At 42.3% G+C, this 13,340-nt stretch overlaps 1 protein-coding gene across 2 annotated transcripts in view; it reads left to right on the plus strand.

The window, feature by feature from the left end:
• Nucleotides 1-2,425: 2,425 nt before the first annotated feature.
• The window catches only part of LOC139928276 (metabotropic glutamate receptor 7-like), a 50,094-nt gene continuing 39,179 nt past the window's right edge, over nt 2,426-13,340 (plus strand). Inside the window, exon 1 of one of the 2 annotated variants that reach the window (XM_071920753.2) lies at nt 2,426-2,935. In XM_071920753.2, the coding sequence (XP_071776854.2) occupies nt 2,426-2,935 (510 nt within the window). The remainder of the gene's footprint in view (nt 2,936-13,340) is intronic. The other variant, XM_071920755.2, reaches the window with a different exon arrangement.

Genomic DNA, 13,340 nt, shown 5'->3' on the forward strand with positions numbered 1-13,340 from the left:
TCATGCATTAGCAAACAGTTTCATTCAATGTATTTTGGTGCATTTCATGAATTTTCGACCCAATGTATGTGCAGTTATGATGTAGCATGAGCCGCAGCACCCAAAACCGTGTTATTCTGCTCGGAGTCGGACATGCATGATTTATCTATTGAACGGTATTTCGTATTTCTGCAATCAACACAGCTAACGGAGATAAATACAGTACATGGCAGGATTAGGCTTGAATTAATCTCTATTCAAGTTAATTAATTAGAAATTTGTCCACCCATGCCTGTAATGTCAATAGGGCATGTTTCAATTAGAGCTACATAGCCCTTTCTAATCTTTTAATTGAACAGAACCAAAATAGAACGCGCATGTTCACAAAATGCAATTCTATGCCACATAATCATTTTTACGATAAAGCATCGCAGAAGCCACTGATGTTTGTGACTCCGATGATCAAGCAACTTGGCTGATTTATTCTGTAATCCATTTACTATTTTCCATCTAACTTACAACAGTAATCTTGTGAAAGCTTGTTGGGTGTCACTGAGTGCGTAGCGCCTGATTCTGAAGTGGACAATTTATAGGGTTATTTGAAAATGAAGGCTTATACATTAATAATGTATCTATAGAGCACTTAGTGGGCACCTATCCTGATACTGTAACCCACTGAATGAATACAGTAGTAGCCATAAGTGTCAACAAATTGAATTTATTGAACATGAGGTGTGATTTACCTTGGACTACACACAGAGCCTGCCTTATTTGTAAATTAATTTCAGTAATAGCCAACTGAGTCCCAGGTTACTTTTAATACATGCCAGCAAAACCAAATTATCATAATCTACTTGTTTGTAAAAGCACCATCTGTGCAATTAAATAGTTTGGTGATGATGGTGTGTTGTTAGGATGGTGTGGGGCTGCTTGCTCCTGAAGGTGTAGTTATTTCTCACCAGCGGTGTGTGTGTGTGTGTGAGGCGGGGGGTGCACAGGAAGAATCAGGAGTGTCTTCTGAAGAGGGGTTGCCTGGGAGACCAGCCTGGACCCGTCCAAATGTGTCTGCTCCCCTCTTTCTCTTACACACACACACACACACACACACACACACACACACACACACTCTCTCTCTCTCTCGCTCTCCTCCTCTTTAAAGGTGCATTAGTAATGAACCAAAAACTATTTCAGGAAAGACACTTTTAGTGGATGCTGGAGCACCGCTATGTTTTCATAATGCTGGAGATCTTATATTTGTTTCATGTCTGCCATCATCACATCAAAATGAAAAGAAGAGACACTGTCAGACGGTGTGTGTGTGTGTGTGTGTGTGTGTGTGTGTGAGAGAGAGAGAGAGGGGGGGGGGCAGGGAGGGAGGTAGAGAGAGAGAGAGAGAGAGAGAGAGAGAGAGAGAGAGAGATGTTGAGGTTCCAGCGGACCTCACTCTGAATCTACACAGACTATTAGGCTATTGTGTGCTGAGAGGCAATCAGTAGAAAGACGCAAATATAATTATTTCACTATTTGAGGGAATAATCTACATAGCAACTCGACTGTTTCTTGTTTACCTGCTCGCGTTTTGATTGAAGTGATCTCTGAGGATATTCAGCAAACTCCCTGGAAATCTTGTCATGAAGTCATCCTACATTTTTTTTTTCAGTCAGCTGAATGACGTCTCGCAAGGAAAGGGGGCTGAAAACTCCGCGCACACAGTGAATCCCTCGCTGTGACTCATTCATTTTGTGAAACGCGACCGGTTGCGGAGACAGAGCGAGCGGCGCTTTAATTAGTTGGATTTTTCTTAATTCTCCCCTCTATGAACGCACATCCAAGCCTCCAAGAGTCGTGTTTTTTTGGAGACTGTGGAGATGATACGGACCCCTGGGAGACCGAGACACCACAGCCGACTGAACCATCACTGCGCTCCCATGGAGTTGGTCTGAGCAAGAAGAATGTCACCCACTTCTGCCGGTGCTAACATTTAAGTATTCATTTTGAGAGATAATGCCTGCTATTTACTAAATATTATTGTGTAGAATTGGTTGAATTGGTTGGGAAGATATGTCAGTACTTAACAGTAGCTTCATTGTGTTGCTGCTCGCGCTTTGGATAGCATAAATGGACACAATTAGGCCAATCCATTTGCAGCGGCTGTTCTCGTGTGTAAACATCTTATTATATTGATGTTTTCTGACAAATGGATGTCGCCTCCTTTTCCGAGGGAACTGAATTACCGTCAGGGGCTTTTCTATTCAACAAGCTGCACCGCTCACTCCTGGCAGCAAAGCGATGGGCGCAGTTTGTCTGAGCCATCTAATGCGTCTTGGTTTTCCAGCCCGGCTTGTTGAATCTCCTCCCTGGTGACAAGAAATGGGTTCGATTTGACAAACTTCTTCGCCTTTCGGATCCTATCATCGGCTGACGCGTTCCTCCCGAAAAGTTAATCATGGCTCGCGGCAGCCTGTGTGTGAAGCTGAGCCCCGGCTCTATGTGGAGAGTGTTTTGGTTCATGAGGACTGTAGTAGATTTCGCGCTGCCTCAGGAGACCTATGCACCCCATTCAATACGGATTGAGGGGCACTTGACCCTGGGTGGACTCTTCCCGGTGCACGCCAGAGGGACCGACGGCACGCCGTGCGGGGACATCAAGAAGGAGAACGGGATCCACCGGCTCGAGGCCATGATGTACGCTTTGGACCAAATTAACCAGGACGAACAACTCCTGCCCAACATCACCTTAGGCGCCCGGGTGCTGGACACTTGTTCGAGGGATACCTATGCGCTGGAGCAGTCTTTAACTTTTGTTCAAGCCCTGATAACCAAGGACACCTCAGACGTGAGGTGCACTAATGGGGAGCCACCGGTGTTTGTCAAGCCCGAAAAAGTGGTGGGAGTCATCGGAGCCTCGGCGAGTTCAGTATCGATTATGGTTGCCAACATCCTACGCCTCTTTCAGGCAAGTGTCTGAGTGTGTGCAATAGTTTTGTGGCGTTAAAATAGCCTATACCTTTGATTGATAAATAGGGCTGTAATGTAGCATGTGTAGCACACTTGTCGACCCTTCTGGTAATAATCCCCCTTTCAGTGAAGAGTATAAGTGATGCGCCGTTTCATTTCTATACCCACCCAGTCCCAGGAAGGAGAGTGAGAGGCAGATGAGAGCAGTGATGTAGTGGTGAACAGAACAGGTGGATAAACGTTTACTGCCTGTCGGGTATCATCATAACGACAAACCAGTATAAAAAAAATCAATACTTTTTCAGAAAAGCATTAATTTATTATTTTTCCCATAGAAGACCCTATCCTTATACTTATCCTACATCAGATTGATATTATGACTTAATGCCATAAAGATGCATGTCTGCCTAAAAGGGTGGGTGAGCTCAGTTCTGCAAATTAAAAGGTAGATGAACTGAGTTTGGATGGGTTCACCCTGCTCTCCTCCCAGGCTGAGACAGCTGAGTGGGCTGTTGCGCGTCCCCGGCGGTGCTGAAAGAACAGCTCCCGTCTGTTTCAGTCTCACTCTCTGGAGTCTACAGCCTGGATGAGTGGGCACTGACAGGCTGACACAATCACACCCAAGCACAACAACCCCCTTTTGTAAGAATAGCAGGCCTGCCTAATGTGATTGCACATGATTATATGAGCCTCTTGTACTGCAGGACTGCAAGCATTTTTATGGATTGTGAATCTGAGGCCTTGACATACGAGCTGACTTGGCTTTCTTTTATCTACAGGGGAGCTCTTCCAAATGAGCTTGTTTTAAACTCGCTTTACCGCTCTAATTGAGTTTGGTGGCTGCAAGTTAATGAAAGGAATTTGCACCACTAATTTCAAAATGAGTTCGTCTTTTAAAGTAGGGTTTAAGTGAACATCACCACTCCTGTTCGTTGAGAGCCGGCAGTCCATGGATAGTGTTGGCCCACTGCTGGTGCTGCAGTGGAAGGAGAAACCCAGCAGAGCACCAATACAGCAGATTAATTATTTAAAACACATCTTCATAGCAAAATATCTAATTACGTGATATACCATGTGGATGCTTTTGCATATGTGCAGACATCTAAACAGCTTTCCTCATCTGAAGGCAGTGCTGTTGAAGCCAAGGAGAATCATCAAAGCTACAGTGTTACTTCTAATGATTTGTGGTTACAGATTGTAACTTGCAGTCAATGACATTTTGTGTGTTTTTCCAGATCAATTAGACAAACCGTGTCCTTGGCCCTAAGTAGCTGTTTAACTGAGACTATAAGGCCATCAAAGTACTTAACATGCTTTTAGCCCCCACCCTTTCCTTACTTACACACACATACACACACAGACACACACACACACACACACACACACAACCCTCTTCTTTCTTTTCACAGCAGATCCGATCCTTAGCAGACCACTCCAGCCATCCTCTGGGGTTTTGCGGCTCCGTTGGCTGGACAATTAGACTGATGGTCCCCACCGCAACCCTGAGCTTGGCTTTGGTTACTATTCACTCTTTGCATGCAGGAGTAACAAATGCAGTTTTTAATATTCCAAGTTGGCAAAACCTTGCAGTCACGCGTTGAACCCCTCCTCCCTGCACCAGTTATTTGTTTCAGAATGTGAAGTTTCTTTTTTTAGGCGAGCTGTCTGACATCAAGATGTATGCATTTGTAAAAGTCAGAGGGTGGGAGGGGAGGAGAGAGCTGATTCCCTAATTCCCTCTCTCCTTTCCTCTTCGCCCCAGGTGCACCAGCATGTCTGTAAGTGTCAAACTGTGGGAGTGTGGGTGTCGTCCATGTGGGCTGTGGCACAGGAGCTCTGGCGGCGTAATCAAGCTCGGGGAATCGGTGGATTGACAGCACTTGTCACGCGGCTCCATCCTGCATTTGCACAGCCGGTTATTTATGCTCATTTCCCCAACGTGCCGCCTTTATAGCTGTAATGAGCAATGCTGATCATCACAGTCAAACCTACGCACCTGAAGGAAGATACATTTCCCAGTCTCCCTCTCAACCTTTTCAAATATTCAGATGATGTGGTCACCTAGCTTTTTTTTTGTTGTTGTACCAATGGTGATGAATTAGATATGAGGCTGAGTAATAATCAATACGTACCAGAGCTTATAGAGCTCTTAGCCCATTTACACCCATTAGTCTTACAGCATCTGATTAGTATGTGGTAGCAATTACACGTTTCTGAAATTGTTTTCAAGTCCAATCCATCAAGTGTCAAATTAATTTCGTCGAAAGCCTGGTGAGAACACCTGTTCAGACATGATTGAAAAAGCAATGCCGTTTTTTTTTCCTCCAAAATGAAAGGGAAAGAGGCATCAAATGGGTTCTGTACAGCATATTAAATTTCCCTATCTAAGACAGTTCACACTTTATTTGATTATCAGGATATGCTTTATTACTAAGCAATCAAATGGGCTTTCAAGTTGAATCTCTTTTTTTAAAGTTCAAGTTTTTTGGACAAAGACATCAACCTTGACTGTCCTTCTGGCCTACTTGTGGGCTTGTTCTCGGTGCATATCATCAGGTCATTTGTGTCTCACCCCTGTGATAAATGAATCATCAGGGAAGCTAAATAGTGATTGTAGATTTTATTGCCAGACCCTAAATATCATGGCTGTCTATTCAGGACATGAGTGGCTGCTGAACTGTTAATGCTGGGAAATTGACATGAGGGATAGATTTTTCTGAGGACCCAGGAGTGTTGATCAATACTGTTGCCATGGTGAGGGCGATTTGCTCCTAAGATGTTTTTATTTCACTGCCTTTCACGCTGTGTTGGAAATGAGAAGCAACAATGCCACAGGAGGAAAAAAAAAAACAATCAGCCAAACTTTTTGAATTATTACCAAGCGCAATGTCGTTGTGCACCTTTGAGAAATCATCTTATACTTGCCCTGCTTGTGAGCACACAGTCATTCTTGGGGAAGAGGGCATTGCAGTTGAAAAGCCTGGGCAACATTGTCCATTTGTAACTCCCGGCCTCTTGAATGAATCATGAAATTGATTTTTATCCAGATGACATTTACATCAGGGAGTGCAGCCCGCTATTCTCTGCCGCTTCTCTTTTCCCAAAGACTGAGGCAAAACTTTGTATTGAATGCAGGTGAACTCTGTCTTGTCCTTCTGTCTGGGGACACGGCCCCTTCAGACTAGCTGTCTAACTGAGGCATTGATGTCCTCTGCTCTCACACTAGACAGGCCCGGCTCGCTTTTTATCTCCCCTTTTTTCCAGAGAATCATCACTGTGATTGATTTGAGCGAGATTGAAGCCTTGCAGTGTGATCTATTTGGCTGACAGTGGTAAAGACAGGCACTCGAGGAATATGAAGGCTATGTGTTACGTAACAGGCACTGAAACTGGCACCGAATGTCATAGGTTAAATATGTCTGCTTCTTCTAAACACATTTGCCATTTGTACATTCATGCGTGTGACAGCGCAGGTCAATTAGTCACATCTCTAGCACCTTATTTAGCCCTCCGGTTTATACAGTATATATGTCAAGTATATATGAGCAGACACACACACACACACACACACAGAGTTCCCATTACCCTTCCTGAGGGTATGAAAAATAAACCTCCTGTGGATATTTCTTGTTTCGTGCCAATGGTTTTGGCTCTTGTATTTTCTCTGCATAGCTCGCCTTGCTAATTGGCTTTTATTCTGAGTATGACACAGAGACCTCACTCAGAACATTTTGTTATAACAAGATAATGAAAACATGGATAAAAATGTTCAGTTTTTCTCAACTGATTTGACATAATTTCTCCAAACTCCAAAGTCCATGCTCTCTAAAGAGTTAACGCAGCCATTTAACCCTTGATCATTTTGCAAAACAAACTCTACATTTTCATTGTTTTCATGCAAAATACCGTACAAAACTACATATATCATTTATCAGAATGCTATTCACAAAACTCTCCAAACAAAGGTCCATGCTCACAAAATAGTTCACACAATTGTCTAAACTCTTTATAATTTTGCTAAACTGATAATACCTTTAACTAATAGTCTAATAATACCTTTTCATTGTTGTCACACAAATCACAAAACTGCATATGCCATGTGTACTCTTGCCTGGCAGAAATGAAAGGGGTGATGATGAATAGAGTCATTGGTTACAAGAGTAAACATGTTTGTGGTTTCTTTTGAAGCAAATTGTGATTCATCATGTTCATCAATACTTTCAGTCCAAAACACCATACAACCATTGTGGAACTAGTTTTGCTTCCTGAAGTTCATCAATCAATATTTCAAAATCACAGATGATTGTATCCTCAGAAACATAACTGTTTTGTAAGTAAATGTCTTAAGATGACTCCTAACTTTAGTAGTTACGCATAATGGACTTTAATGCCAGACATCATTTTGTTAGAGGAGGTGTCAGTGTTTTCAAATGGTGGATTTCTCAATTTGGAATGAAACTCTTCACTTCTGCCTCCTTACCGCATCACACATAGACAAAAATGACAAACCTATTACATGTGAACCTGCAAAATATTAGATATTAAAGTATTTCAAAATTGTGAGGAATAGATGTTTTACTCACTTTAAAGGAAAGCATTTCATCAACAAATTATGGATAAAATCAGATAAAATCATGTTACGCAGAAAGGATGGTGGAACTTTCTGTTAAACATATTTTTTAGTATTCCTGTGAGGATATAGCTGAATATATTACCTAGTGCAGTGGTTATGAGTCCTGGTGCTCATGGACTCAGAGTCCTGCTGGTTTTCATTCTAGCCATCTAATCAGGAACTGATTTAGACCTGGGATGCAAAGTGATTGCAATTAACTGCAATTAACTACCTGGTAGGATACAAAAACCAGCAGTACTCTGCGTGCTGAGGACCAGGATTGAGAACCACTGATCTAGTCAATAGATGACGTGTGTAGCTTTTATGTCAGTATTTGATTTCTATAAAAATGTTAACCAAAAAGAAAACAGCACTTAATTTTGCAAAATGGGAGTCTGCTTCGATGGCTGTGTTAGCTTAGAGAAATGTGTCAAATTAGTGGAGAGAAACTGTATTCATACCTGCAGAGGCAATAATTAAAATGAAAATCACGCCCTGTTAGGACACAAAAACATGTCAAATGTAGGATTTAACAAATTTGCACCCTTTTTGGCCTTTTTTGGGAAAGAATATTGTGAATATTGTGTTGTACTCATGTTCAGAAGAGCAGGCACTGTATGTATTTGCACACGCACAGACACAGTACACAATGCAGTGTGGGTGACTGATGCAATATTAATACAATGAATAAAATATCCCCGTGTCAAACCGGTTGTCATTGCCCGTGACATGAGGTCATTAGGTCAGACGCCTGCCACAGGGAGAATGAGAAACCACGTACGCCTGGTGTTAGGTCTGCGCTATTCCCACAGGGCCGGGGGAAGGTGCACTTCATTATTCAGCTACATAATAGGGTGCTATATGTGAATAAATGTTTCTCAATGAAAACACACCCTGTGCATTCTTACTTCATACCTCATTTGTCCTCATGTGTGTTCTGTTTTGTTTGTGCCATGAATCTACTTGTAGCTGGTAAATATACAGTAGATTCAATGATTTAATAAGGTGCCATCCCTCATTTATACATGGAGAGGGGGAAGGGGGTGTGCAGTGTGTGTGTGTGTGTGTGTGTGTGTGTGTGTGTGGTGGGGGTTCTGGGATGATGGCGGGAGGCACTGTTGACTCTCCCAGTCGGGTCATTACCCCCATTTTCTCCTACTACATTGGGGGGAAGAGGGCACCTGCTTAAAAGCTTAACTCAGCTCACATTGAGGTCACACCAGCCTTTTCTTCTAGCCTCATTGTCAGTTTGACCGTAAAATGTGACAGGGATAGCGCTCGTAGACTTGGTTGGAAGTTTTGTGCAGTTTTATGTGGTGAGCAGAAGGAGCTAGAGAAGAGGAAACCCCATTACGTCCAATCCTCTTACGGGGATGAGTGGAGGAGCATGAGGAGGTCTCTGCTGGCTGGTGGTAGGCCTCTCACTCATCCCTCCAGAAGGAAAAATGTCCCTGTTGCTCCACCAGGGAATGAACCAATCTGGGCAGGAAGTCATTATCATAGGCTTCATTGTAGATTGTGTCAACATCACTGCAAAATTCAGGACGGAGCCTGAGTCACACAAACAAAGTAGACTTCACTTTCAAACGGCATAAGAGCACGGCGCTGTATCATTAAATTGCAGTCAGTTTTCACCGCAGAAAACATCATCTGGGCATAATGTCTTTTTAGATCAATCAAAATTAGCCTTTTAAGTATAATCTGTTTTGCCCAGGCAAACTCCCCTCTTCTCAAAACACCGTTTGACATTCTGGTAAATTCGTTAAATGAATTTAAAGGCTGCCTTTGGTGTGTGTGAACCAAACAGCTGACTGTTTGGATCACAAAAAAAGTGTCTGCCACATGGAAGGAGAGGCATGTTTAGTGGTTCCTCTCTGGCTCTGGTTCTGTGTTTTTCTTTTTGAATCTTCTGGAAGCTCCTGGCTCATCCCCCCCCCACCCCCACCTCCCACATCTGCCTCTCTTTTATACATGGCACCTCAGAAATCATCTTCCACATAGGCTAATCCTGTGGAACTACTTGTCAGGGAGAATTCCCTCTCAACGCATGAAAGACGTTGCAATTGAAGAGCAGAGGGGGCAAAAAAAGGAGGGGAAAAAAAGAGCTTTAGAGTCAAGTTGCACACATAGATACCTCCATTTTCAGTTTTCCCGATCCTCCAGCTTACATGCACGCCACACACATGCACATATGCACACATGCAGGACAAACACCTGCACCCACACACATAAAAACATGCATATAAACACCAGACACTTTTTGCAGTTTGCTGGATTCCTAACTAAGAGGAAAGCGCGCTGCTCACATGGATGGCTTGCTGTCCCTGGAGGCTGGGTGACGCGGGGCTGTTTAGACTGAACGTCCATGAGAGGACTCTAATGCAGATAGGCAAGCCACTGAAGAGCAGCAAGCCATGGGTGGATAGCTAACACACACCCAGCTTGAGCTGCAGTCGAGGAAAAACAAGACGCAGTCACCCACTGGTGTAGTGTATTATTGAGAAGCTGTAAGTAGAGCTTTAAAGCAACAAAATAAAATATGAACTTTAACGCTAACTTCAACATATGTGTGCGCTCACGTGTGTGTATGTGCTTATGTGTCTGTGTGTGTCTCTGCATTTGTGCGTGTGTGTGTGTGTGTGTTTGTGTGTCTTAGAGCGGTAAGGGCCCATACATAATAAACTGTCATTGGGATTCATTCCTTGTCCTTCAGTTGTGTTATTACAGCAGGCCCTGAGGCTGTCAGAATGGTTGCCACCAATAGATAGTAATATATAAGCATAATATCAAACTACACAAGGCAAGCCTTTTTACTGAATTATTACAGTACCGCCAACCCCAGGTAGTTATGCTAAAAGACCTGTTGATTTTACATGTGAAAACTGATGAGATTACAGCTTTGGAATTTGATTAGCTTAAATTTGCTTTTGGCTGTATTCCTTTTGAAATGATGGCTAGAGAGTGTGCTTCTCCTTCTGCCCAAGCTTTGCAGTGGTGTGTGAGTGGTGTGCGAGTGTGTCTGTGTCTGCGTGTCTCTGTTCTTTTGAGCTTGTAAAGTACACTGTGCCGCAGCAGCAAGAGCATACATAAGAAATCAGTTGACAGGATTACTGTTTTCAGATGCAAATCCTGTAGGATTTCAAGAGCTCTCTCAAAAGCCTGCGTGTGACAGTTACATTGATTAGGGGAAGAACTCAATCACAATTGACATTTTGCAAATTAGGAAAGCTATTCCCTTTCAAATGGGGTTGCTTAAACTGTAATTGACTACTGGATAGCAGCTATCGATGACAGAATATAGTGTTTTTTAACAGCCTTATCAGTGTTGGTGCACTCATGGGTTGACCTGAATGAGGCTACCGGGATCAATAGCCTGTAATTTATCAATGGATTATGTCCGCAGTTGTCTTGTGCTCTTTACCTGGGGGTCGAAAGCCAATCAAATGTGGCAGGTGCCAGTAAATCTACTCACTTGTGGGGAAACGAAAACATCGGAATGTTGCATCGCCCAATGAAATGTCTTTCTCATTTTCCTGCCAGTGAATGCAATTCTAAAATGTATAGAATATTTAGGAGGGCTTAATAATTTTTTGTTTCAAGATCATTCTTGCTATTGTAACATCCCCATCATACATAATCTTCATCATTTCAATTTAGCATTTTCACTACAACTGTTGGTCTCATGCTTAAACCTGTTTATGTGTGTGCATGTGCATGCGTGTGTGTGTGTGTTTTGTCGGGGTGCCAATATTTCTGTAGTCTCAGTGTGCGAGCAGGATATGAGAGCTGAGTTTTCCGGTTTGTGTGCGCTGTTAGAAGCACATTACAGCTTCTTTATTTGGAGGAACATTTGCCCAGAGGTTGTGTTTTCTAATGTGACACCAGAAAATACTTGTAGATCATGAACAATAAATGAAAGACAAAAGATTTAAATGGAATCACTTGAATGTTCACAGCCTAAAATGGCTTGGCACAGCCTGTATCCCCATAAACTAGTTCACTACAAGCCCTTTATGCAGTTTTCTGTACAGACTGGAGTGAGTTTAGCGCTTCAGTGATTCATGACATTTAGGTATTTAATACATGTAGATTCTACAGTATATTATCACTATAGTAAAGTTTCTTTATTTGAACCCTTTCATCATTTACATTGACATTTTGGATGACTGTTATAACTTTGAAATCAAAAGCTAGAGTATCTTCAAAATATGAAACATGCGTGTACATATAAAATGTCTCTTCAACATAATTTGCATATTAAATACTTAGTAATTGCCTGGCTCACATAATGATCTTCCAGTATTGCACCATTAATTGCATCACAACACATGTTGTTCATTTTGGATGATCAGTGAACCGACCAGTTTGAAAGTCAAGTTCAGGCACTGTAGGTTCTACTGTTTTTATTTGTGAGGAATTTGGTTCAGGTGATTTTAGTTCATTAGACAGATTCTGTAATTAGCAGATTTGAGATCCACACATGCTGGTTTGAGAAGACGCCTGTTTCTGCTGTAGCAGTAAATAAAGATGCCCCTTCAATATAGGTGTGTGACAGTTCCATTGTATTGGACTGAGCTCATTCCTGTTTCAGTTGGTTAACTTCTCTGAGGGTAATTGTCTGATCTGGCATTTGTTGCGCATCTCTGGTTCTGGCTCTGAAATACATGTCAGTGTGCAACCTCCTGACGGTTATCTCACTACCAGTGGAAGCTATGTGAAATGTGCGTGTCACAAAAACACATTCCACATAAATCATCTCGGTCCATTAGTCGAGACACTTGCTCCGATGAATCATGATCTCGGAGTACGTGTACAACTCTAACCAGAAGACTGTGTCCAGTTCTTCCTGAGTTGGCAGGTTATTCAGTAAAAGGGAAAAAAAAGCTGGAAAAAAGCTTCTTGCATTCACTGAAAGGACAATTGTCCATTGTGCTGGCTGTGAGGCAGAGCCAGTGTGACAGGAGTAGCAGGTCAGATGCATCGGTGATGTACTACACCAGCAGCGCACAGCAGAATGGAGAGGCCATGGGCGGCCAGGCCGACTGGACACAGGATCATTCTCATCTGTGTGAAGTGTCACAGGGAAGATAACAAAGTGGCCAGAGACTTTTATTAGCTTTACTCAGGGTCATTGGATGCTACAGCAGCAACCTTTCTCTCTATCCTCACTGCTTAAACGCACATAGCACTATAATACTGTTTTCTGAATGTTTGTAATAATAATGATAATAATAGTGTAACACATTTGTGCTGTGAATGAAAGAAAGATAGGGAAGATTTGTGTGGCTGACTTCATTAATGCCCTTAGCTCATTAAGGTCTTCTCAGCAAAATTCAAAAACCATACTGGACTGCCAACTTCATTTACAATACTACCACAGCATAATGAGAGCAAAAAGAAGTTATCAGTTAAATGCATGTTTGTATCTTAATCATAGTTTGTATCTTAATCATATTTCCTCAGTCATTTTGTTCCAAAGTTTAGAGAACTTCAGAGAGTTAAAAGTCAATCTCAGGCGTCCAACTCATTCAGAATGCAGCAGTTAGGATGTCAACTTTGTAAACTAAAAAAAAAAAGTGTAAAAGTAAAACGAGTATCAGCTCTGTGTAAATTACTGGGAACATTTATCTCTCCACACCCCCCATGAAGATCATCACAGCCACCGCACAGTACATACCCGACTGTCAAACCAAGAAAGTAGACATCATATCAGTTTTTGCAATTCAAATATGGTGGTGGAACTTTTGAAGGAATGTGTAGTCAACAGCATATTCTTGTGCGTATTTTTTCG

Source organism: Centroberyx gerrardi, chromosome 14, assembly GCF_048128805.1.
Source record: "Centroberyx gerrardi isolate f3 chromosome 14, fCenGer3.hap1.cur.20231027, whole genome shotgun sequence".
Lineage (NCBI taxonomy): Eukaryota > Metazoa > Chordata > Actinopteri > Beryciformes > Berycidae > Centroberyx > Centroberyx gerrardi.